This window comes from Myxine glutinosa, chromosome 1 (assembly GCF_964187855.1).
Source record: "Myxine glutinosa chromosome 1, kmMyxGlut1.1, whole genome shotgun sequence".
Lineage (NCBI taxonomy): Eukaryota > Metazoa > Chordata > Myxini > Myxiniformes > Myxinidae > Myxine > Myxine glutinosa.
Window position 1 is genome coordinate 225232961 of NC_136261.1, and position 27581 is coordinate 225260541.

Here is a 27581-nt window from a genome sequence, read left to right on the forward strand (position 1 = left end):
AATTGGTCGAATGGAATTGGTCGATTGGTCGAATTGGTCGAATTGGTCGAATCGAATTGGTCGGAATTGGCAAATGTAAACATTGATTTTCAGATTTTCCATGTAATAACGTTTCCAAAAATGTATAGGTTTGCTAATCTACCATGATTTTGAACGAAAAAACATAGTGAACCTGACTATTCCCTCCGCCACCAAAGGTGGATGGAGGTTATGTTTTCAACCCTGTCTGTTGGCCTGTCCGTTTGTCTGTGAACAAAATATCTCAAAAGGTTGTGGATGGATTCGGACGAAATTTGGTAGAGATGTAGCGTATGTGATGAGGACGAAATGATTCGATTTTGGTGAAGATCCGGATCCGGCGACTAGAAATTTTAAAGTCATTCTTCACCATTAGTACATGAGCTCGGACGCTAACTGCTACCATCCGGAGGGACAAAGCGCCGTAGTGTTTTTTTTGTTCCTTAATATTTCTAGATAGTAAAAAATTATGATGGCCATGCCAGATTGGTAGCTTAGTGGCAGAATGTAGGTCAATCCAAGATGGCGGATCATGATAACATTATTTTCATATAATTACTGATTATAGCTGTCATACTCGTCAATTTCACTGACACTTTATTTTAGAACAGAAATTTGAATATTAAATTTGATAGAACGTTTATGTTATTGTTTTTTTGTATCCAGGTCACATGTTGCCAACAAAGATGGCCATGGCAAGGCATCTGGACTGGAGAAAGACGTATCTTCAACTGTGGAAATTCGTCGGCCGTCCACCTGTATCATAGACGGCCTGAGCTTGGTACCGAAAGCACGTGGCGAGAACGTCACTTTTGGACAGCTGTCGAGCACATGACCCCCAATATATATATATATATATATTACTATTATACTATATGTACATGTATATAGATTACTATATGTAGATTTATATAGATTACCATATGAAGATGTCATATCGATTATATAGATTACTATATGTAGATGTATGTAGATTGCTATATGTAGATGTATGTAGATTACTGTATGTAGCTGTATGTAGATTACTGTATGTAGATGTATGTAGATTACTGTATGTAGTTGTATGTAGATTACTGTATGTACTTATATACAGATTACTATATGTAAATGTATGTAGATGACGATATGTAGATATATGTAGATTGCTATATGTAGATGTTTGAAGATTACTCTATGTAGATGTTTGTAGATTACTATATGTAGATGTAGGTAGATTACTGTATTTGATGTATGTTGATTGAAGAACAAAATGTTTTGATGTATTGGTGTATTGATGTATTGAACAAATGTATTGATTGATGTATGTTGATTGAAGCTGAAGGGAAAGGTGTATGCTGCATGTGTGAGAAGTGTTATGATTTATGGGAGCGAGACATGGGTAATGAACGTAGAGCAGCAACGAAGGCTGGAAAGGGTGGAAATGCGAATGGTTCGATGGATGTGAGGAGTATCGTTGAGAGAGAGGAAGACAAATGATGAATTGCGAAAGATGATGGGAATAGAGCCTGTGATTGATGCTGTGAAGAGGAACAGGTTGAGATGGTTTGGTCATGTGTTGAGGAAGGATGAAAGTGACTGGTTGAGAAGAGTGATGGAAATGAATGTAGAAGGAAGTAGAGGACGGGGAAGACCGAGAAAGACTTGGCTAAAGATGGTCGAAGAAGAAATGCGGGCAAGGGGGTTAACAAGGAGAGATGCAGAAAATAGGGCAAAATTGAGAACATTGTCATGGGGACCGCAAGGCTAACCCCCGCTCTAGCAGGGAAAATGGCCTTAAAATGCATGTTGTTGTTGTTGTTGTTGTTGATGTATGTTGATTACTATATGTAGATATATACAGATTACGATGTCGAGATGTACAAACATTGGAAAGCGATAGCAAGCCGCTTGGTAATGGAACACATTCCTGTTTATTTGTTTTTGTTCTGGGGTTATTTACAGATTTAATGGTTGAAAAACATCAGGAATGCAATTCGAATCAATGCACATCTGTTGCCATGGGGATGAACGGACGACGGAATGAATAATTAGCTCCATTCGTTCAATTGAAGGATATAATTTGAAAATTAAAATATTTAAATGACCGTTTATTATTAAAAGTGTTCATCTAGTAAATGTTAATTGTTTTAATTTTGAATTATCTTCTCTTAATGTTTAGTTATTTATCATTAAACTGTTCCGATTTCGTCATCCAATGACGTCATTGTCGCCGTCACAATGGTTCTCGGTGTTGTATAATTGACCCACAAACGCTGTTCCACTCATTGTTCGTGAGAAGAGAAGCATGAAGTGTGTATCTCTGATCATCGTGCTATTTTTGTTTGTACTGTCGACCATTACCATCTCTCACCCCATTTTCCACCATGGACGCGGTGACGTCATCAAAGAGGTAAGTTTTCAACTGACAGTTTCTTTGTGGAATTCTCCCGACATTTATCGACCGAGTTCTCTGTCCAATGTTGTAGATTAGATTAATATAGTGTTGATGTAACGTCGGCTTGATGGGCCGAATGACTTCCTCCTCCTCCTGCGTCAAAGTTCCTGTCGTGTCCTTCATGTGTTCAAGTACCGAGAAGGTTCGCTCGTTCGACACGTTCGTGCCCCTTTTCCACAATAATGTCGACCCCGTGCGGTGGGCGTGGGCGTTTCCGGGATGTTTTCTCTGTCCGCATTTGCGACGTATCGACGTCATGCCGTACTTGGCGCCCTTCTGCGGAGGTTTGAACGGACGGTTCGTCTCCTGCTGTGGAACCTTCGAGCAGCTCGCAGTCGGACATCCCGCGTTTTCGTGTTGTGCGGACGTCGTGAGGTGAAGAACAGGTTTATTTATTTCAGTGGATCAGTTGTTCACTGACGTAGTAAACTTATAATAAAATGTTCTTTGAAAGGTTAAATTTAGTGATCCGATCTGACGTAAATTTAAATCCCTTGGTGATTATGTTTTTAATGTTTCCGCCGACAAAGTCTCCGGAGGCATTACGTGTTCGGGTTGTCCGTCCATCCGGGATAAACCGCGTTTTTCTCAGCAACCATATGTCCGATTGAGACAACTTTCAGGGTGGGAGTGACACTGACACCCCTGCACAATGTCTTCATGATAATTGTGACGTCATAGGTTACGTTGTATGGCAACCATCTTGGATTAAAAGCAAATTATTTAAAAATTATTTATCGGAAACTGCTGAATGGAAAAATTTGAAACGGCACATTGTCACGTACTCCCAATGGAGAACAAAAGCATGACAATGATGACATCATCGGTGAAGTGGTATACCAGCCAAAAATGTTTCAATCGAATTCCTTGTCCTAAAAATCTGAAATTGCATGCCTATGATCTATGACCCATTTGTATTGAAATATTAAATTTATGACATCATAGGTCACATGGTTTGACAGCCATATTGGATTGAAGGAAAATATTAAATAATTATATCTCCGAAACCGCTCACCCTATCAATGCGGGATTTTACAAATATCACATAACAGCACTGTTGCATATAGTTTGAAAATGATGATATTGTAGGTCACGTGCTTGGGCAGCCATCTTGGATAGAAAAACGAACCTTGTCCGATCAACACGAATCCTCACAAACGTGATGGTGTGGCAGCCATATTAGCTTTAAAGCCGATATTTAAACAAAATCCCTTCTCTGAAACTGCTTCACCGATCAATGTGAAACCTGTCATGTGATACTTGAGAACAGCTGAAGGGATTGAAATCAAACCTCTATTTTTTGGACAGTGAACCAGGGCATCTACCCCTTGTGGGACTATTGGCGACAGTCGCATTCTTCGAGTTTTTTTATGGGATATGGCCCACCACAAAGCCTATAGGGCCACTCGAGGTGGGGGCTACACAAAGAAAACAAAAGCAGAACAACCAGCCCCTTGGATTGAAACAAGACAAATGAAGAAAGTTGTCTATGCACAGAACAAAAAGGGCTGGGACGGGTAAACTAGTCTTCTTTGAGACAACAGTGCCTCTACCCCCATTTTTGGAAGACTGCCAACCAAGGCTAACGAGCTCAACCCACCCGGGTTTAGGATCAGAGTTGTCCTTCTTCTAGGCAGATTGCCGGCCAAGGCTAACGAGTTCCACCTACCCGGAGCAAGCTTGGTTTTAAGATGCCAAACACCCGCCTTTCACACCTCCACATTTAGTTAAAACAGGGGTCGGCACGAGAAGCCATGCGGTAGGAGTTTGATCAGGAGAGGCTATTTGAGACGCAGACAATATGGGATATTTTATGGATGAGTTGCTCAGTTCTCCACCACCATATTCAGTGAAATATCTTTCATTAATAATCAATTATTGTTTTCTTAATAACTGAAATATCGTTCCGACCTGCTGTCTGAAGGTATGATCGCACACACATCACTCCACAAACACACACACTTTGATCCCAGAGGATATAAATGATACCAGGACAGACATGCACACCCACCTGAACATATACATACTTCATAACAAGCCAGATCAACCACCTACACAACAACATAGCAATCCACAAAACCACATATGTAACCACACTCCCACCAGAACAAATCTATGACTGTTGAGGAAACGCTGATCATTTGTGGCCACTTTGGTGAAATATCTTTCATTAATTCTCAATTTTTGTTTTTCTGTGTCCATCACACAGAAGGTTGTGTCTGTGGAGCCCCAAGACATTCCCTGGTCTTTGTGTAAAACCATCCGTGACATCCTTCTACCCTCCTTTCTGAAGGTATGATCGCACACACATCACTCCAGAAACACACACATGATAATTCTGGAGGACGTAAATGATACCAAGGCAGACATGCACGAGCAACAAAGTGTGTCCACACTTTCAACAGACAAGAGCAACCGCATATGTGACCACACTTCCACCTGCATAAATCTATGACTGTTGAGGAAATGAAACGCTTTCAGGCTCTCCAATTCAAAGGAATCGGAGGGGTCCGTTTGATCCATTACTTCTTGACTGCACCACCAATGGCCACTTCGGTTCATTGCACGCTTCCTAAAAGTTTTCAGTGTGCGCATTTGTGACCTGTGGACGTCACGGCATTATGATGTAACGCACTCAAACTTGGCATTCTATAAATCTCATGGTGGTTCAACAGTCAATTCATCTCCTGCGGTTTGCGTGTTGTGAGGACTCCATCTCCATCCCGAGTTTGGGTGTTGTGAGGACGTTATTAGGCTAAGAACATATTTATATATCTCAGAGGATGAGTTGTTCATTGATGAAGTAAATTTACATCCTGCCAGTCCTCACATGTGGATTATTCCAAAAGAATACCACTCGTCCAATCCTACCCAGAACACCAGGAAACTCATACCAAACGATTATCGACAAAATGCTCCTCTGAGTGCCCCCTTACCCTCAACATTTATCACCATTTCAGTGAAATATCTTTGAGTAATTATCAATTCTTCTTCTCTTGTGTCCATCACACAGGAAACTGTTCCATCTGTTCCTCAACAGAATAAAGGAGTTTTCAGCTATTTGTACAATGGCATTTATAACATCGTTCCGACCTCCTTTCTGAAGGTATGATCGCACACACATCACTCCAGAAACACACACACTTTAATCCCAGAAGATATAAATGATACCAGGGCAGACACCCACAGCCATCTGAACATGTACACACTTCATACCAGGCTAGGACAACCACATACGCATCAACATAGCAATCCACAAAACCTCATATGCAACCACACTCCCACCAGAACAAATCTATGACTGTTGAGGAAACAAACACTTTCCAGGGTCTCCAGTTTAAAGGAATCGGAGGGGTCCGTTTGATCTGTCACTTCTTGACTGCACCAACAACGGCCACATTTGGCCTGTACAGTGGTCGTTGCACGCTTTCTGGAAGTTTTCATTGTGCGCTTTTGTGACCTGTGGATGTCATTGTGATATGACGTAATACACTCAAACTTGGCACCCTATGTAATGGTGGTTCAACAGTCAATTCATCTCCTGCGGTAGAACCTTCGAGCAGCTCAAGATCTGACATCCCGCGTTTGGTAGTTGTGAGGACGTTTTTAGGCTAAGAACAGGATTATTACCCTGCGCTCGTGAAGCAAAATGCGGGGTTAAGCATTCAAACGCGTACGTGTGTCGTGTGCCGTGTGCTGTACGTGTGTGTGTGCCGTTTGCCATACGTGTGTGTGCCGTTTGCCATACGTGTGTGTGCCGTTTGCCATACGTGTGTGTGCCGTTTGCCATACGTGTGTGTGCCGTGTGCTGTATGTGTGTGCCGTATGTGTGTGCCGTACGTGTGCCGTATGTGTGTGTGCCGTACGTGTCTGCATTCAAAAAAATTCATTTTCTCGGCAACTGTTCCGATTGACACGAAATTTTATCACAGAAGCTCCCCCGCCTGTATAATTTTTTTATTCATGATTATGACGTCATAGGTCACGTGGTACGGACGCCATCTTCGAAAAACGTTACACTTCGAAATCTCCCAAACCGCTCAATGGAAAAAATTTAAACATGGCTCATTGTCAAGTACTCACCATGGGGAATAAGATATGTTGATGGTGATGTCATCGGTGCCTTAATTATGACGTCGTAATTCGACAAGTACAACGCTTGATCTGATCAAGATGAATAAAACAAAAATTCCTCCAACTGTTAGTCCGATGGACACGAAATTTTCAGAATATGTGCGGCTCCTCCTGTAGAATTTTTTAAATGATAATTGTAACGTCATAGGTCACGTGGTACAGACGCCATCTTGGAAAAAATCGAAAAAAGTTACACCTCTATCTCCAAAACCGCTCCATGGGAAAAATTGAAACATGGCTCATTGTCAAGCACTGCCCTTGGGGAATAAGATATGTTCTGATGATGTCATCAGTGCCTTCGATATGATGTCATAATTCAACAAGTACAACACTTATCCAATCATTGTGAATTTTTTTTCTCAGCAACTGTTGGTCTGATGGGCACCAAATTTTCACCACAGGAGCACCTCCTCCTGTAGAATATTATAATGATAATCATGACATCATAGGTCATGTGGTACAGGCGCCATCTTGGAAAAACCGAAAAATGTTGCACCTCTATCTATCTATAATTCCACTAATCTCTGTGTGTGTGTATGTTTGTTTGTGACCGCTGTTTCTCGACAACCACGGGTCCGATATACTTTAAACTTGCCAGGTATATTGCTGGGGACCCGAGGATGTGCCTTTTCAAGGTTTCATATTAATCGGACAAGTAGTTACCGAGCTATGGCGATTTAGCCGTTCGCCGTTCGCTTTGGCGTTGCGAATGGACCAAACCATTTCATGTAAATAGAGGGGGGGGGGGGGGGGTTCTGTGGTCGTTGCGAATGGACCAAACCATTTCATGTAAATAGAGGGGGGGGGGGATTGTCACTGTACTCGCAAGCCGTTCGCCGTTCGCTTTGGCGTTGCGAATGGACCAAACCATTTCATGTAAATAGAGGGGGGGGGGGGATATAATTTTAGATATATATATAGTACGGGCATATATATAGTACGGGCATGCCCTAGTATCTCCAAAACCACTGCATGGAAAAAATGGAAACATGGCTCATTGTAAAGAACTCCATATGGGAAATAGGTGTTAACGATGACGTCATTGGTACAATAATTATGACATCATAATTCGACAGGGACAACGCTTAGTCTGATCAGTTTGAAATGTATTGAGCGTGATCTATGCAACAATTATATTGGAGAATATAAACTTATGATTTAATCGCTCACATGGTCTGGCAGCCATATTGGATCAAACAAAAAAAAATGTTCAAAAACAGAAGAGTTGGCTCGCAACAAGTTGACTGCGCAGGGTAAGTATTCTATGAATACCATCTAGTTTATTTCAGAGGATGAGTTGTTAATTTGTGAAGTAAATTTATAATAAAGTGTCGCACAAAAGGATAAATTTCGTGAACTGTTGTGCCAGAAAGTAAGAGTTCATCAATGGAGATCTTGGTGAAATTCTTTTGATCCAAGACCCTACTCCTCCCTGAACCGAATTGTGATCAGCACTTGTACTCTTTTGGGTCGGACCTGCATTCTCAACCTGACAAATGCATCACAGAAGGGATGATGAGTTTACCTTTCCTGGTGTTGTTGATACATCCTGCAGTGCTCGCGTGTGGGTTAATCCAAAAGAATACCACTCGTCCAATCCTACCCAGAACACCGGGAATCTCAAACCAAACGATTATTGACAAAATGCTCCTCTGAGTGCCTCCTTACCCTCAACATTTATCACCATTTCAGTGAAATATCTTTCATGAATCATCAATTCTTGTTCTCTTGTGTCCATCACACAGGAAACTGTTCCATCTGTTCCTCAGAAGAATAAAGGAGTTTTCAGCTATTTGTACAATGGCATTTATAACATCGTTCCGACCTCCTTTCTGAAGGTATGATCGCACACACATCACTCCAGAAACACACACACTTTAATCCCAGAGGATAAAAATGATACCAGGGCAGACACCTACAGCCACCTGAACATGTACACACTTCATACCAGGCTAGGACAACCACATACGCATCAACATAGCAATCCAGAAAACCTCATATGCAACCACACTCCCACCAGAACAAATCTGACTGTTGAGGAAACAAACACTTTCCAGGGTCTCCAGTTTAAAGGAATCGGAGGGGTCCGTTTGATCTGTTTCTTCTTGACTGCACCAACAACGGCCACATTTGGCCTGTACAGTGGTCGTTGCACGCTTTCTGGAAGTTTTCATTGTGCGCTTTTGTGACCTGTGGATGTCACGGTGATATGACGTAACACACTCAAACTTGGTGTGCTATGTCACGGTGGTTCAACAGACAATTCAACTCCTGCAGTAGAACCTTCGAGCAGCTCAAGGTCTGACTCAAGGTCCCCTTGACATTTGTACACAGTCTGACATCCCGCGTTTGGATGTTGTGAGGATGTTTTTCGGCAAAGAACAGATAGATTGTCATTTTCCCCAGATAGATTGTCAAATTTCAACTCGTTATTTTATCGTCCATGCGTTATTGTTTTGATTATAGTTACTTTTGGTTTGAATTTCCTGTAACTTGTAATTATTTAATCGTGTTCTGCTCCTCGTGTGCGGCCTTGTAGTTGTACCCCCGTCGGTGTTTGTTATCTTAATCGTGTTTTGCTTGGCTCTTAGTTTTTTTCCCTTCTACCCCGAACATAATACTCTGTCTAACGTTCTAAATCCCCACCTCCCCCCCCCCACCCCCAATAACCAAAAAAAACAAAAAAAAAAAACATTTATTTTCCTTTCTCCACGTGTACTGTTGACTCATCCTGTATTTTCTGTCCAGGTGTGCTGTTCGCCCCGCCCCCATTAACTCCTTGCCATCCACCGTTTGCCCTTCACGTGACTCGTGGTGGTCCCTCTCGGCTCTCCCCCCGTTGGTATTTTTGTGCACATAAGATTGTTCACGGTTCTGTTTAAATATTATTTAAATATGTATAACCTTTCCCCTTCAGTGTTTTACTCAGTGGTATTTTACAACACGCTGTTTTTCTTCCTATTTAAAAGGCTTTTCTCAATTTCCTCTCCAACTCATTCCACCTCAAAAAAAAGAAATTCAATATCTTATACGTCTCCCTCACTACATGGTCTAAATTCACATTCATTCCATCCCTCCTCCATCATTCTGAACCGGATTGCTAACTTGAAAATCACAACAAACCCAATTTGTTTTCAATGTTCGTCTTTCATTAATCATCCACTTTCTAAACTCCCCTCTTGCCCCTCCCATCCAAATCCCTCCCCTTGCACCTACACTCCTAAACTCCCCCCTTGCCCCGCCACTCTTAAACTCCCCCCCTACCCCTCCACTCCTGAACTCCCCCCTTGCCCTTCCACTCCTGAACTCCCCCCTTGCCCTTCCACTCCTGAACTCCCCCCTTGCCCTTCCCCTCCTAAACTCCCCCCTCACTCCTCCCCTTCAAAACTCCCCCCCAACCCCTCCCATTCAAATCTCCCCCCATACCATTCCTCTCCAATTCTCCCTCCTCCCCCCTCTTCCTCAAAGCTGCCTCCTCCCCACTTCGTCTCCCTTCTATCTCATACCTCCACCCCCCCCAACCTTCTTCTTTCCTCTGCCCCCCCTCAAACAACCCCTCACTGTGCCTCATCCCTTCACCTTCAAACCTTTCATCCTCCTCATCCTTCCCTTTCTTGGAACTCTTCTGCAATCGCTGACACACTAACAACTGCTCTCCCTACCTCCCCCTCTCATCCTTCATCTTACCCTACTCCTCCCCTCCCCTGTCCTGTACCCGATGCTCCCCCTCTCTCTTCATTAACGGTATGGACCTCAAACATCCGGGGCCTTCGCTCAAACCTGACTGATCTCTCCATACAGGTTGCTTCTGACAATCCAGACTTGATCTGCTTAACAGAGACTTTCCTCCTTCAAGATGTCTCTGATTCCTTAATATCTCTTCCTGGTTACTCCCTCCTCCGGTATGATAGACCTGAGCCTCGGCCTGGTGGTGGGGTGGCTATCTTTATCAAAAACTCTCTTCCTCACTCTCCTTGCACTGCCCTCTCTCCTCCTCACCCCCAGGAGTACCTCTGGCTACGGCTTCCTCTCCGCTCCCACCTTTTGTTCATATGTGTTCTGTACCGTCCCCCAAACAGTGATGACTCCATCTACATTTCACTGTCTGACAACATGGACCAACTTCTATCCACTCATCCCAACTCTCTCTTCCTCATATGTGGTGACTTCAATTGTCATCATGCCACCTGGTTGGGTGTGGGTTCCTCTCTCACCAGTCTAGGCCCCTCAGCAAAGGACTTCTGTGACTCACTGGGATTGACACAATCTGTCAATTTCCCGACCCGGATCTCAGCCAATGGAGTATCTTCTCTTCTAGACTTGGTTATGACTAACTTCCCTGCTAATGTCTGCTGCTCTTCTTCTGCTCCAATCGGTTCTTCTGATCATGTGCTTGTCAAAGTGGACATCTCTCTGGCCATTCTCAGAGAGCCTCCTCAGCGTCGACGAGTCTGGCATTTCACTCAGGCCGACTGGGACGGTCTTCAAGCAGCCATCAATCGTCTTGATTGGTCTCCCATCTCCACTGCCTCTGACATCAATTCTTCCTGGGAATTCTTCCAAAGCAAACTGATCTCTCTCATGCACAGATTTATCCCATCTCGCCTTCAGTTGTCTTACCCTTCCTCCCGTCCATGGTACACTGAATCTTGTGGTGAGGCAGTTGCCCTGAAACAACTTGCCTTTGCCTCTTGGAAGGCTAATCCAACTGAAGGAAATCTCAGTTCCTTCCACCAAGCTCGGAACAAGTGTGTGTCTACCCTCAGGAGTGCCAGGAAGCACTATCTCTCCTCACTCAAGAATGAACTCTCAAACCTGTCTCCTTCCTCCAAATCCTGGTGGCGTCTGGTCAAATCCGTTTCTGGTGTTTGTTCCCCCTCCATCCCCTCCCTTACCTCAAATGGCCACACAATTGACATCGCACGTGACAAAGCCGAATGCCTCAACTCTGTGTTTGCCTCAAAATCCTTAGTCCCAAACCCATCTCTCTCTGTTCCCACCTTTCCCAGTCGAACCAAACTGCTCCTGGACTCTGTGACCTTCTCTCCTGACAAGGTGGAGGAGTTTTTGTCAAACCTCGACTCTGATTCTGCAACTGGACCAGATGGCATCAGCCCACGGGTCCTAAAATCCTGCTCTGCCGCTCTATCTCACCCTCTCTCTGTTCTTTTCACCCTATCTTTTGCTCAAGGTCATCTGCCAGCATCCTGGAAATCAGCAAACATTACCGCTTTACACAAAAAAGGTGCAAAAACAGATCCTTGCAACTACAGACCAATCAGCCTGCTCCCAATTATCAGCAAAGTCATGGAATCCATCATTGCTTCGGATATGAAATCTTTCCTCTTCTCCAATGGCTTGATCTCTGATCATCAATTTGGTTTCAGACCAGGTCACTCTACTCTGGATATGCTGCTTCTGCTGTCTCAACAATGGATGGAGGTCCTCAATGCCAAACAGGAAATCAGAGCTGTCTCCCTTGACATATCACGTGCCTTCGATACGGTCTGGCACCCAGCTCTGCTCACCAAACTCTCCTCCTATGGTATCCATGGAAATCTCCATGCATGGCTTGCGGACTTCCTCTCTGGTCGTAGTCAACGTGTGGCCCTGAATGGATTTCTCTCATCTCCCCTTCCCGTTCAGGCTGGAGTTCCCCAAGGCAGTGTGCTGGGCCCTGTGCTTTTTCTGGTCTTTGTCAATGATCTCTCCGACTCTCTGGAAAATCCTCTGTATCTCTTTGCTGATGACTCCACTCTCTGCCGCTCCATTCCTCTTCCCTCAGATCGGCAGTCTGCAGCCTCCTCACTCTCTGAAGACCTGGACAAAATCACAGACTGGTCAAACATGTGGAACATGTCTTTCAATCCTGACAAATCTCACACTCTTACTATGTCTCTCCGAAAAGATCGACTGGACAACCCTCCCATCTACTTTCTCAACAATCCTCTCCAAGAAGTTCTGTCGCTCAAGCTTTTGGGTCTCACCATCTGCCATGATCTTTCTTGGGAAAACCACATTTCCAAGCTGACCTCCAAAGCCAGTCGCCGACTGGGCATCCTCCGTCGTGCGAAGTCCTTCCTAGGCACACCTGAGCTCCTCACCACATACAAGGCTTTCATCCGCAGCTCAATGGAATACTGTTCTCCCCTATGGGCCGGTGCTCCTGCCTCACACCTGGCTCGGCTTCACGCTGTTGAATCCAAAGCTTTCAGAATCATTGGAATCTCCCGCGATGATGCTATCTCTGAGGGCCTTTCACTCACTCACCGCAGGCAGGTAGGTGGTCTTTCTGTCTTCTACCGACTCCTCTCCAGCCTTGCTCCCCCAGCTCTCTCTGTGCTCTGTCCCCCAAATATTCCTACAGGTCGCACAAGATCTGCCAGCCACCCTCTGATGGTTAAACTGCCGAAATCTCGGCTCTCTGCTCACCTTCACTCTTTCATTCCTCTTTTCTCCCGCCTCTGGAACAAACTCCCACACTCACTTCAATCACACTCCTCCCTCCAGGTCTTCAAAACAGCTGTTCACCACCATCTCTTATCTTCCCCCATCCAAAACCTTGATCTTTTCTACCCCCACTAATTCACCCCAGATCCACCTTGTTTGAAATTCCAACTTCTTTCCTGGAAGTCTTGGCAGGGTCCATATGTTTTATACCTCTCCCACCCCCCCCCCCCCCCTTCCCATGCCTTCCCCCCAAAGCCCTCTCCCTCCCACAGTTCTCTCGATGTCTCCATGTCTCTCAGTCCCTGCTCTCAAATGTTGTTTGTGTCCTTCCCCCTCTCTCCCCATCTTGTCTACCGCTCCCGATGTTATTTGTTTTGTGTGTCTGTTTGTCTTTCTGTGTGATTAATGTTCGCTCTTTCACGAGCCTCGATCTGGTGTTTAAAAAAAAAAAAAAAAAAAAAAAAAAAAAACAGAATTATTTATTTCAAAGGATGCGTTGTTCATTTTTGAGGTAAATGTATCATGAAGTATTCCACGAAAGGATAAATTTCACGAACTGTTCTGCCAGAAAGTTGAAGTTCATCACTGGAGATCTTGGTGATAATCTTTCGATCCGAGACCCTACTCCTCCCTGAACCGGACTGTGATCAGCACTTGTACTCTTTTGGGTCAGACCTGCATTCTCAACCTGACAAATACATCACAGAAGGGATTATGAGTTTACCTTTCCTGGTGTTGTTGATACATCCTGCCAGTGCTCACGTGTGGACGGTCCCAAAAGAATCCAACCACTCGTCCAATCCTACCAACAACACCAGGAATCTCATACCAAACGCTTATTGATAAAATGTTCCTCTGAGTGACCCTTACCCTCAACATTTATCACCATTTCAGTGAAATATCTTTCATGAATCATCACTTCTTCTTCTCTTGCATCCATCACACAGGAAACTGTTCCATCTGTTCCTCAGAAGAATGAAGGAGTTTTCAGCTATTTGTACAAAGGAATTCAGAACATCGTTTCGACCTCCTTTCTGAAGGTATGATCGCACACGCACATCACTCCACAAACACACACACACGATAATCCTGGAGGACATAAATGATACCACGACCAGTTGGTCGTGCATGTCTGTCCATGATACCAGGGCAGACATGCACGACCAACAAAGAGGTCCACACTGTCCAACAGACGAGGGCAACCACATATGTAACCATGCTTCCACCCGCACAAATCTATGACTGTTGAGGAAACGAAACACTTTTCAGGCTCTCCAGTTTTAAGGAACCGGTGGGGTGCATTTGATCCGTTACTTCCTTATTGCACCACCAATGGCCACTTAGATCCTGTACAGTGGTCGTTGCACGCTTTCTGGAAGTTTTCATTGTGCGCTTTTGTGACCTGTGGATGTCATTGTGATATGACGTAGCACACTCAAACTTGGCGCCCGATCTCATGGTGGTTCAACAGTCAATTCATCACCTGCGGTAGAACCTTCGAGCAGCTCAAGATCTGACATCCCGCGTTTGGTAGTTGTGAGGACGTTTTTAGGCTAAGAACAGGATTATTACCCTGCGCTCGTGAAGTAAAATGCGGGGTTAAGCATTCATACGCGTACGTGTGTCGTGTGCCGTGTGCTGTACGTGTGTGTGTGCCGTTTGCCATACGTGTGTGTGCCGTGTGCTGTATGTGTGTGCCGTATGTGTGTGCCGTACGTGTGCCGTATGTGTGTGTGCCGTACGTGTCTGCATTCAAAAAAATTCATTTTCTCGGCAACTGTTCCGATTGACACGAAATTTTATCACAGAAGCTCCCCCGCCTGTATAATTTTTTTATTCATGATTATGACGTCATAGGTCACGTGGTACGGACGCCATCTTCGAAAAACGTTACACTTCGAAATCTCCCAAACCGCTCAATGGAAAAAATTTAAACATGGCTCATTGTCAAGTACTCACCATGGGGAATAAGATATGTTGATGGTGATGTCATCGGTGCCTTAATTATGACATCGTAATTCGACAAGTACAACGCTTGATCTGATCAAGATGAATATAACAAAAATTCCTCTGCAACTGTTAGTCCGATGGACACGAAATTTTCAGAATATGTGTGGCTCCTCCTGTAGAATTTTTAAAATGATAATTGTAACGTCATAGGTCACGTGGTACAGACGCCATCTTGGAAAAAATCGAAAAAAGTTACACCTCTATCTCCGAAACCGCTCCATGGGAAAAATTGAAACACGGCTCATTGTCAAGCACTGCCCTTGGGGAATAAGATATGTTAATGATGATGTCATCAGTGCCTTCGATATGATGTCATAATTCGACAAGTACAACACTTATCCAATCATTGTGAATTTTTTTTCTCAGCAACTGTTGGTCTGATGGGCACCAAATTTTCACCACAGGAGCACCTCCTCCTATAGAATATTTTAATGATAATCATGACATCATAGGTCATGTGGTACAGGCGCCATCTTGGAAAAACCGAAAAATGTTGCACCTCTATATCTCCAAAACCACTGCATGGAAAAAATGGAAACATGGCTCATTGTAAAGAACTCCATATGGGAAATAGGTGTTAACGATGACGTCATTGGTACCATAATTATGACATCATAATTCGACAGGGACAACGCTTAGTCTGATCAGTTTGAAATGTATTGAGCGTGATCTATGCAACAATTATATTGGAGAATATAAACTTATGATTTAATCGCTCACATGGTCTGGCAGCCATATTGGATCAAAGAAAAAAAAATGTTCAAAAACAGAAGAGTTGGCTCGCAACAAGTTGACTGCGCAGGGTAAGTATTCTATGAATACCATCTAGTTTATTTCAGAGGATGAGTTGTTAATTTGTGAAGTAAATTTATAATAAAGTGTCGCACAAAAGGATAAATTTCGTGAACTGTTGTGCCAGAAAGTAAGAGTTCATCAATGGAGATCTTGGTGATATTCTTTTGATCCAAGACCCTACTCCTCCCTGAACCGAATTGTGATCAGCACTTGTACTCTTTTGGGTCGGACCTGCATTCTCAAACTGACAAATGCATCACAGAAGGGATGATGAGTTTACCTTTCCTGGTGTTGTTGATACATCCTGCAGTGCTCGCGTGTGGGTTATTCCAAAAGAATACCACTCGTCCAATCCTACCCAGAACACCGGGAATCTCAAACCAAACGATTATTGACAAAATGCTCCTCTGAGCCCTCTGAGCCCAAAACCCTTACGCTCATCATTTATCACCATTTCAGTGAAATATCTTTCATGAATCATCAATTCTTGTTCTCTTGTGTCCATCACACAGGAAACTGTTCCATCTGTTCCTCAGAAGAATAAAGGAGTTTTCAGCTATTTGTACAATGGCATTTATAACATCGTTCCGACCTCCTTTCTGAAGGTATGATCGCACACACATCACTCCAGAAACACACACACTTTAATCCCAGAGGATAAAAATGATACCAGGGCAGACACCCACAGCCACCTGAACATGTACACACTTCATACCAGGCTAGGACAACCACATACGCATCAACATAGCAATCCAGAAAACCTCATATGCAACCACGTCCCACCAGAACAAATCTATGACTGTTGAGGAAACAAACACTTTCCAGGGTCTCCAGTTTAAAGGAATCGGAGGGGTCCGTTTGATCTGTTTCTTCTTGACTGCACCAACAACGGCCACATTTGGCCTGTACAGTGGTCGTTGCACGCTTTCTGGAAGTTTTCATTGTGCGCTTTTGTGACCTGTGGATGTCACGGTGATATGACGTAACACACTCAAACTTGGCGTGCTATGTCATGGTGTTTCAACAGACAATTCAACTCCTGCAGTAGAACCTTCGAGCAGCTCAAGGTCCGACTCAAGGTCCCCTTGACATTTGTACACAGTCTGACATCCCGCGTTTGGATGTTGTGAGGATGTTTTTAGGCAAAGAACAGGATTATTTATTTCAAAGGATGAGTTGTTCATTTGTGAAGTAAATGTATCATGAAGTATTCCACGAAAGGATAAATTTCACGAACTGTTCTGCCAGAAAGTTGAAGTTCATCACTGGAGATCTTGGTGATTAATCTTTCGATCCGAGACCCTACTCCTCCCTGAACCGGACTGTGATCAGCACTTGTACTCTTTTGGGTCAGACCTGCATTCTCAACCTGACAAATACATCACAGAAGGGATTATGAGTTTACCTTTCCTGGTGTTGTTGATACATCCTGCCAGTGCTCACGTGTGGACGGTTCCAAAAGAATCCAACCACTCGTCCAATCATACCAACAACACCAGGAATCTCATACCAAACGGTTATTGATAAAATGCTCCTCTGAGTGCCCCCTCACCCTCAACATTTATCACCATTTCAGTAAAATATCTTTCATTAATTCTCAATTCTTGTTCTCTTGTGTCCATCACACAGGAAACTGTTCCATCTGTTCCTCAGAAGAATGAAGGAGTTTTCAGCTATTTGTACAAAGGAATTCAGAACATCGTTTCAACCTCCTTTCTGAAGGTATGATTGCACACGCACATCACTCCACAAACACACACACACGATAATCCTGGAGGACATAAATGATACCACGACCAGTTGGTCGTGCATGTCTGTCCATGATACCAGGGCAGACATGCACGACCAACAAAGAGGTCCACACTGTCCAACAGACGAGGGCAACCACATATGTAACCATGCTTCCACCCACACAAATCTATGACTGTTGAGGAAACGAAACACTTTTCAGGCTCTCCAGTTTTAAGGAACCGGTGGGGTGCATTTGATCCGTTACTTCCTTATTGCACCACCAATGGCCACTTAGATCCTGTACAGTGGTCGTTGCACGCTTTCTGGAAGTTTTCATTGTGCGCTTTTGTGACCTGTGGATGTCATTGTGATATGACGTAGCACACTCAAACTTGGCGCCCGATCTCATGGTGGTTCAACAGTCAATTCATCTCCTGCGGTGGAACCTTCGAGCAGCTCAATGTCTGACATTCCGCGTATGGGTGTTATGAGGACGTTTTTAGGCTAAGAACAGGATTATTTATTTCAGAGGATGAGTTGTTCATTTGTGAAGTAAATTTAAAATAAAGTGTTCCAGGAAAGGATAAATTTAGCGAACTGATCTGCCAGAAAGTTAAAGTTCATCAATGGAGATCTTGGTGATATTCTTTCGATCCAACACCCTACTCCTCCCTGAATCAGACTGTGATCAGCACTTGCACCCTTTTGCGTCGGACCTGCATTCTCAACCTGACAAATGCATCACAGAAGGGATTATGAGTTCACCTTTCCTGGTGTAGTTGATACATCCTGCCAGTCCTCATGTGTGGATGATTCCACTTGAATACCACTCGTCCGATCCTACCCAGAACACCAGGAATCTCATACCAAACGGTTATTGATAAAATGCTCCTCTGAGTGCCCCCTCACCCTCAACATTTATCACCATTTCAGTAAAATATCTTTCATTAATTCTCAATTCTTGTTCTCTTGTGTCCATCACACAGGAAACTGTTCCAGCTGTTCCTCAGAAGATTATATGGGATTTCAGGTATTTGTACAATGGAATTCATCACATCGTTCCAACCTCCTTTCTGAAGGTATGATCACACACACACATCATTCCAGAAACATGCACACTTTAATGCCACAGGATATAATTTATACCAGGACAGACACGCACACCCACCTGAGCATGTAGACACTTCATAAAAGGCCAGGACAACCACATACGCAACAACATAGCAACTCGCAGAATCACATATGTACTGTTGTGGCCAAAAATATTGGCACCCGTGCACTTCTTTCAAACAATGCACCATTTCTTTCAGAAAATTGTTGAAATTCAAAAAAAATTGGTTTCTACAAATGTACGTCTTTGGTTTGCAATGGAACAAAACAAAAAAAAAGCTGAAGATATTCCTAAATCTTAGCTTATTCCACACAAAAATCCTAAAATGGCCTGGACAATATTATTGGCACGTTTTAGAAGTTGTTAGAAATAATTGGATTTCGAGCAGGTGATTCTCCTTTACTTTGGAATTGAACTCACCTTTGGTGAGTTGCAGGTGCCTGCAATGTAAGAATCATGCATTCAACCAGTTTGAATGGAGAAAAGAAAGAAAACCAGAGAATTGTCTGAGGAGGTCAGACACAATATTGTAGCCAAGCATGGACAATCTGAAGGCTACAAGTCCATCTCCAGAGACCTTGATGTTCCTGTGTCCACCGTACGCAATGTTATCAGGAAGTTTGAGGCCCATGGCACTGCAGCCAACCTCTCTGGACGTGGCCACAAGAGAAAACTTGATCGAAGATTACAGCGAACGATTGATCGAATTATGGAGAAAGCATCTCAATCAACTGCCAAACAGATTCAAGCTGACCTTCAGACACAGAGGATATAAATTTCAACACAGTGAGTCAATTAAATCACAACACAGTATGACAATTTCAACTCGCACCATCCGTCGCCAACTTAATGAAATGGGGTTCTATGGTCGGAGACCCTTGAGGACTTCACTGCTGAGAGAGAGACAGAAGAAAGCATGACTGGAGTTTGGCAAAACACACCTGAACAAGCCAAAATCCTTCTGGGTGAATGTCCTATGAACAGATGAGACCAAATCAGAGCTTTTTGGTAAAGCACGTCATCTCTATGTTTACAGAAAACAAAATGAAGCATTCAAATAAAGGAACACCTTCCCTACAGTCAAACATGGAGGAGGTTCAGTGATGTTTTGGGGTTGCTGTGCTGCCTCTGGCACTGGGTGACTTGAATGTGTGCATGGCATCATGAAATCAAGAGATTACCAAGGCATTTTGGAGCGCAATGTTCAACCCAGTGTCAGAAATCTGGGTCTCCGTCGAAGGTCATTGGTCTTCCAGCAGGACAATGACCCCAAACACACTTCAAAAAGCACCCTGGAATGGTTCAAGCCAAAATGCTGGACAGTTCTGAAGTGGCCAGCAATGAGTCCAGATCTAAATCCCATTGAACACCTGTGGGGAGATCTGAAAACAGCAGTTGGGAGAAGGCACCTTTCAAATCTGGCAAAACCGGAGCAGTTTGCACAAGAAGAGTGGGTCAAACTGCCAGTAGCGAGGTGTAGAAACTCATTAATGGCTATAGGAAGCGCTTGACTGCAGTTATTTTGTCCAAAGGCTGTGCTACCAAATATTAAGGATAGGGTGTCAATAATTTTATCAACAGCATTTCTTTTTATTTTATGACTTCAAAGGATATATTAAGTTCTGAATGAAAAACAATGGTTCTGTAAAATTAACAGTGAAATAGAGAATTGTGGAGGCCAAATACTTTTGTCCATTTGAACTTAGTTTTTGAGAAAATTGTGAGTTATTTGAAAAAGGTGCGAGGGTGCCAAAATTTTTGGCTTCGGCTGTAACCTCACACCATCCAGAACATATCCCTGATTGTTGAGGGATCACTGATCATTTGTGGCCACTTTGGTGAAATATCTTTCGTTAATTCTCATTTCTTCTTCTCTTGTGTCCACCACACAGGAAACTGTTCCATCTGTTCCTCAGAAGATTATAGGGGTTTTCAGGTATTTGTACAATGGAATTCATAACATCGTTCCAACCTCCTTTCTGAAGGTATGATCACACACACATCATTCCAGAAACATGCACACTTTAATGCCACAGGATATAATTTATACCAGGACAGACATGCACACCCACCTGAGCATGTAGACACTTCATAAAAGGCCAGGACAACCACATACGCAACAACATAGCAACTCGCAGAATCACATATGTACTGTTGTGGCCAAAAATATTGGCACCCTTGCACTGCTTTCAAACAATGCACCATTTCTTTCAGAAAATTGTTGAAATTAAAAAAAAATTGGTTTCCACAAATGTATGTCTTTGGTTTGCAGTGGAACAAAACAAAAAAAAGCTGAAGATATTCCGAAATCTTAGCTTATTCCACACAAAAATCCTAAAATGGCCTGGACAATATTTTTGGCACGTTTTAGAAGTTGTTAGAAATAATTGGATTTCAAGCAGGTGATTTTCCTTTACTTTGGAATTGAACTCACCTTTGGTGAGTTGCAGGTGCCTGCAATGTAAGAATCACGCATTCAACCAGTTTGAATGGAGAAAAGAAAGAAAACCAGAGAATTGTCTGAGGAGGTCAGACACAATATTGTAGCCAAGCATGGACAATCTCAAGGCTACAAGTCCATCTCCAGAGACCTTGATGTTCCTGTGTCCACCGTACGCAATGTTATCAGGAAGTTTGAGGCCCATGGCACTGCAGCCAACCTCTCTGGACGTGGCCGCAAGAGAAAACTTGATCGAAGATTACATCGAACGATTGATCGAATTATGGAGAAGGCATCTCAATCAACTGCCAAACAGATTCAAGCTGACCTTCAGACACAGTGGATATAAATTTCAACACAGTGAGTCAATTAAATCACAACACAGTATGACACTTTCAACTCGCACCATCCGTCGCCAACTTAATGAAATGGGGTTCTATGGTAGGAGACCCTTGAGGACTCCACTGCTGAGAGAGAGACATAAGAAAGCACGACTGGAGTTTGGCAAAACACACCTGAACAAGCCAAAATCCTTCTGGGTGAATGTCCTATGGACAGATGAGACCAAATAAGAGCTTTTTGGTAAAGCATGTCATCTCTATGTTTACAGAAAACAAAATGAAGCATTCAAAGAAAATAACACCTTCCCTACAATCAAACATGGAGGAGGTTCAGTGATGTTTTGGGGTTGCTGTGCTGTCTCTGGCACTGGGTGACTTGAATGTGTGCATGGCATCATGAAATCAAGAGATTACCAAGGCATTTTGGAGCGCAATGTTCAACCCAGTGTCAGAAAGCTGGGTCTCCGTCGAAGGTCATGGGTCTTGCAGCAGGACAATGACCGCAAACACTTCAAAAAGCACCCTGGAATGGTTCAAGACAAAATGCTGGACTGTTCTGAAGTGGCCAGCAATGAGTCCAGATCTAAATCCCATTGAACACTTGTGGGGAGATCTGAAAACAGCAGTTGGGAGAAGGCACCTTTCAAATCTGGCAAAACAGGAGCAGTTTGCACAAGAAGAGTGGGCCAAACTACCAGTAGAGAGGTGTAGGAAGCTCATTCGTGGATATAGGAAGTGCTTGACTGCAGTTATTTTGTCCAAAGGCTGTGCTACCAAATATTAAGTAGAGGGTGTCAATAATTTTATCAACAGCATTTCTTTTTATTTTATGATTTCAAAGGATATATTAAGTTCTGAATGAAAAACAATGGTTCTGTAAAATTAACAGTGAAATAGAGAATTGTGGAGGCCAAATACTTTTGTCCATTTGAACTTAGTTTTCGAGAAAATTGTGAGTTCTTTGAAAAAAAGTGCAAGGGTGCCAATATTTTTGGCTTCGGCTGTAACCTCACACCATCCAGAACCTATCCCTGACTGTTGAGGGATCACTGATCATTTGTGGCCACTTTGGTGAAATATATTTCGTTAATTCTCAATTATTGTTTTCTTCTGTCCATCACACAGAAGGTTGTGTCTGTGGAGCCCCAAGACATTTCCAGGTCTTTGTGTGAAACAATCTGTAACATCGTTCCGACCTCCTTTCTGAAGGTATGTTCGCATATATGTCACTCCAGAAACACACGTTTTAATGCCGGGGAATATAACTTATACCAGGGCAGACATGCTCGTCCAACAAAGTGTTTCCACGCTTTCCAAAAGACGAGGGCAGTCACATATGTAACCACGCTTCCACCCGCACAAATCTATGACTGTTGAGGAAATGAAACACTTTCAGGCTTTTCAGTTTAAAGGAATCGGAGGGGCTGTTTGATCCGTTACTTCTTGACTGCGCCACCAATGGCCACTTCGATCTTGTGCGGTGTTCATTGCACACTTCCTAAAAGTTTTCACTGTGCGCATTTGTTACCTGTGGACATCACGGCGTTTTGATGTAACACACTTAAATTTGGCATTCTATTTATCTCAAGGTGGTTCAATAGTCAATAATTAATCTCCTGCGATTTGGGTGTTGCGAGGACTCCATCTCCATCCCGAGTTTGGGTGTTGTGAAGACGTTATTCGGCTAAGAACATATTTATATATCTCAGAGGATGAGTTGTTCATTTATGAAGTAAATTTACAATAAAATGTTCAAATAAAGGTTACATTTAGTGATCCGATCTGCCAGGAACTTAATTTTCACGAATTGAGATTTTGGTGATGATTTTTCGATCCAAAACCCCACTCCCTGAACCAGACTTATCAGCACTTGTTGCCTTTTGGGTCGGACCTGCATTCTCAACCTGACAAATGCATCACAGAAGGGATTATGAATTTACCTTTCCTGGTGTTGTTGATACATCCTGTCAGTGCTCACGTGTGGATGATTCCAATAAGCATATCACTCGTCCAATCCGACCCAGAACACCACTAATCTCATACCAAACGAATATCGACAAAATGCTCCTCTGAGTGCCCCCTCACCCTCAACACTGATCACGATTTCAGTGAAATATCTTTGATTAATTCTCAATTCTTCTTCTCTTGTGTCCATCACACAGGAAACTGTTCCATCTGTTCCTCGGAAGATTATAGGGGTTTTCAAGTATTTGTACAATGGAATTCATAACATCGTTCCGACCTCCTTTCTGAAGGTATGGTCACACACATCATTCCAGAAACACACACACTTTAATCCCAGAGGATATAAATACCACCATGACATACATGCAGAGCCAACTGAACATGTACACACTTCATAACAGGCCAGGACAACCACATACGCAGTGACATAGCCACTCGCAAAACCACATCTGTAACCACACACACCATGCAGAATATATCCCTGACTGTTGAGAGATAACTGATCATCTGTGGCCACTTTGTTGAAATATTTCATTAATTCTCAATTATTGTTTTCTTCTGTCCATCACACATTTTTTTCATGTCCCTTTTCATGTCTCTCAGAAGTCCGAAGTTAACATCCTTCCGACCTCCTTTCTGAAGGTATGATCGCAAACACATCACTCAAACACACGCTTTAATCCCAGAGGGGTCCTGACTTAACACACTCAAACATGGCGTCCTAGCTCAAGAGGGTTGAACGCACGGTTAGTTTCCTGCAGTAGAACCACCAAGCAACTCATGGGCCGAAATTACACGTGTGGGTTTTGCGAGATTGTGTGATGTCTAGAACAGGTTTACTTATTTCAGTGGATGAGTTGTTCATTTATGAAGTAAATTAAAATTAAAATGTTCCTCCAGAGGTTAAATTTAGCGATCTGATCTGCCCGAAATTTATGGAGATCTTGGTGATGATTATTAGATACAAGACCAGACTCGTCACCGGGGTGGTCCCTCATCATCACTTGTACCATTTAGAGTCAAACCTGCATTCTCAACCTCTTATAACGAAACATAAGTAAAGCAGCAGAGGTTGTGAGTGCAGAGGACAATGTAAAAGACACAGGTCATGTGATGAAGATGGCTAATGGACATCAAAAGGCAAATTCGGAAAAGTATCACCGCTCAAAAAGAGCTTGAGCGAATGTAGAAAAATAAATGTTTTCCCGGTGTTACCAGTGTTGCTTCGTTTGGGTTGAAGTCGCGTGAACAGAAATGGACAGTTTGTGTCGAAATCACTTTGACGAGTATGGGTTAGTTTGGGTTGAAATGACGATTACGAGTATTGGTTAGTTTGGGTTAAAATCACTTTGACAGGTGTTATTAATTATAATAACTAGAACTGCCACTTTGTAACTGTTGGCAGTGATGGTCCGGTGCAAAGACGTCCCACTTTGATCAGACACGTGACCAATGAAATCCTCTTTAAAAAAAAAAAACTCGATTCAGAATTTGATTTAAAAAATGAAATTTAAAGGAATTCAAACAATACTCAGATTCAAAATAATTTTTAATAATGGCTGCCAGAAATGCAACCGCCGATGTTTAAATTACCAAACTGTATTCCAAAATACTCGTTAATAATGTGTGTGAAGTTTCACATCGTTCTTTTAAGCCGTACTGGTGTGAAAATAATTCTTCTTCTTCATCATAAAGGTTTCTTCTTCTTCACATATATATAATATTCTGGCTGCCAGACCATGTGATCTATCACATTTAAATTTTGTAAAGTTTGACTTCAACAGCATAAGCCGTTTCATGGAAAGTTATTTATTTATTTTACTTTGATCCAATCTGGCTGCCCAACCACATGGCCTTTGAGATAAAAAAAAATGTCCGCCGCCTAGCATTGGGAAGGAGTTCATGTGTGTGATGTTTTGTGTTGATCGGATAAGGTTCGTTTTTTTTATCCAATATGGCTGACAAACAATGTGACCTATGACTTGATCGTTTTCAACATATATTTCCCAAGGCTGTTAGATCATATGTGTGGCGTTTCACATCGATCTAGTGAGCCGTTTTGGAGAAAGTTTGTATTTTCAAGCCAATATGGCTGCCGAATCATGCGACCAATGACATCATCAATACGAGAACGGCACTCAGTGGAGAGCATACCTCCGCCTGGTTGGCCATATCAATCAATGGTGAAGAATCCCTTAAAAAATTCTGCAAGCTGGATCGGATCTGGATCTTCACCAAAATTGAATCGATTCTTCTTTGTCTCACACAAACAACCTGTTCAACAAGTTTCGTCCAAATCCATCCATAAACTTTTGAGATATCCTGCTATGCATCGTTTTTGGCCCTATCTCCCAATGGTGAAGAATCACTTGAAAAAAATAAATAATTATCATATCCGAATCCATATTCAGATCTTCACCAAAATCCAATTGAATCGATCTTGTCAGACACCCAACCAATCCACAAAGTTTCGTCCAAATCCGTCCATAACTTTTTGAGATATCCAACTAAGGAATTGTTTAGGGCCCTATCTCCCAAAGGTGAAGAATCACTTAAAAATTCTAATAGCCGGATCCAAATCCGGATCTTCACCAAAATCTAATCATTTCGTCCTTGTCACATACGCTACATCTCTGACATATTTCGTCCGAATCCGTCCACAACCTTTCGAGATATTTTGTTCACAGACAAAAGGACAGACAAACAGACAGGGGTGAAAACATAACCTCCATCCACCTTTGGTGGCGGGGGTAATAATTCTCCCATACAATTTTTGCCTAGATTACGCTCAATACATTTCAAACTGATTGGATTAAGCATTGTACTTATGACCGGATTAAGTGTTGTATATGAAGGCACCGATGTCATGATCAACATATATTTTACTCCTCATGGGGAGTTCTTGACGATGTGTCAATTTTCAATTTTTTTCATGGAGCGTTTTCAGAGATACAGAGGTGCAAAGTTATTTTTTAATTTTTTTTTTCCAAAATGGCACCCGCACCTCGTGACCTATTATATCATTCTTATCATTTAAAAAAAATCTACTGCATTAGGTGCTCCTTTGGTGAAAATTCCGTGGCAATCGCTCAAGCGGGTTGCAGAGAAAATGAATTTAAAAGAAAATAAACGTGCAAAAACGGGAGAATAAAAAATATTAATAAACTTAACAAAAACAATTAGGTTCCAGTGTTCTGTCATTGTGTTAATTGAAACTGTCATTCTGGTGTTTCACAGGCAGGTTGTTTCATCAATGTATGTGTCGTCCTTCGGATGTCGGTAAACCTGGTCATCCCGTTTGTCGGCATTAGTTAATGGACATTAAATATCCCATGGTGTCATTCGCGAAGAGTTGGCAACCTATCACTGGCACCATGAACAAATTACAAATTTCTTATACAACTATTGCTGGGAAGGTAATGGCAAACCACCCAGTATAACCTTTACAAAAAAACTGCTTACATTTATATATATATATATATATATATATATATATATATATATATATATATATATAGATAGATAGATAGATATATAGATATATACAGATATATATATAGATATATATATATATATATATAGATAGATATATAGATAGATATATACAGATATATATATATAGATATATACAGATATATATATAGATATATACAGATATATATATAGATATATATAGATATATACAGATATATAGATATATACAGATATATAGATATATAGATATATAGATATGTGTAAATGTGCATGTATTTGTATCATGTATAAGGGTAAGTGGGATCCATAGCTATAATGTATGAAGGATTTAATAATGCTTTGTCTAAATGCGTTGTGGGACTAAAACATTTTTCCTAAACTCAGTTTTCTGACTTCTTTTTTTTGTAGATCGAACCTGACACCTGCCCATGGGAGCCCTCCATATGGAGCTCCCCAAAGTGCGCTCCAACACATTGGTTGACCCCAGCAACTGAGATCCCTGGAAATGAAACCGCATGTCTGGATGATATGGATGTTCACCGTAAGTTGATTTTGATGCTGAATGTAAAATATGTTGAGAGAACAAGAAAATAGTAGTGATTCGTAAGTTGGGTGGACTGTTTCATTGCATTACCTTTTGTAATAATTTCTTCATTGCAGATATAACAACAGGTTGAG

General features: G+C 42.4%; 1 protein-coding gene across 1 annotated transcript; it reads left to right on the forward strand.

The window, feature by feature from the left end:
* The first annotated feature begins 490 nt into the window (after window positions 1-490).
* LOC137416028 (uncharacterized) lies at window positions 491-27581 on the forward strand. The gene is made up of 14 exons (XM_078773916.1): window positions 491-507; window positions 685-799; window positions 4662-4745; window positions 5466-5558; window positions 8332-8424; window positions 13984-14076; window positions 16354-16446; window positions 17471-17563; window positions 18559-18651; window positions 20576-20668; window positions 22590-22673; window positions 23627-23719; window positions 24033-24071; window positions 27312-27581. The coding sequence occupies exons 1-14, from the start codon at window positions 491-493 to the stop codon at window positions 27495-27497; spliced, it is 1269 nt and encodes a 422-aa protein (XP_078630042.1). The 3' UTR covers window positions 27498-27581.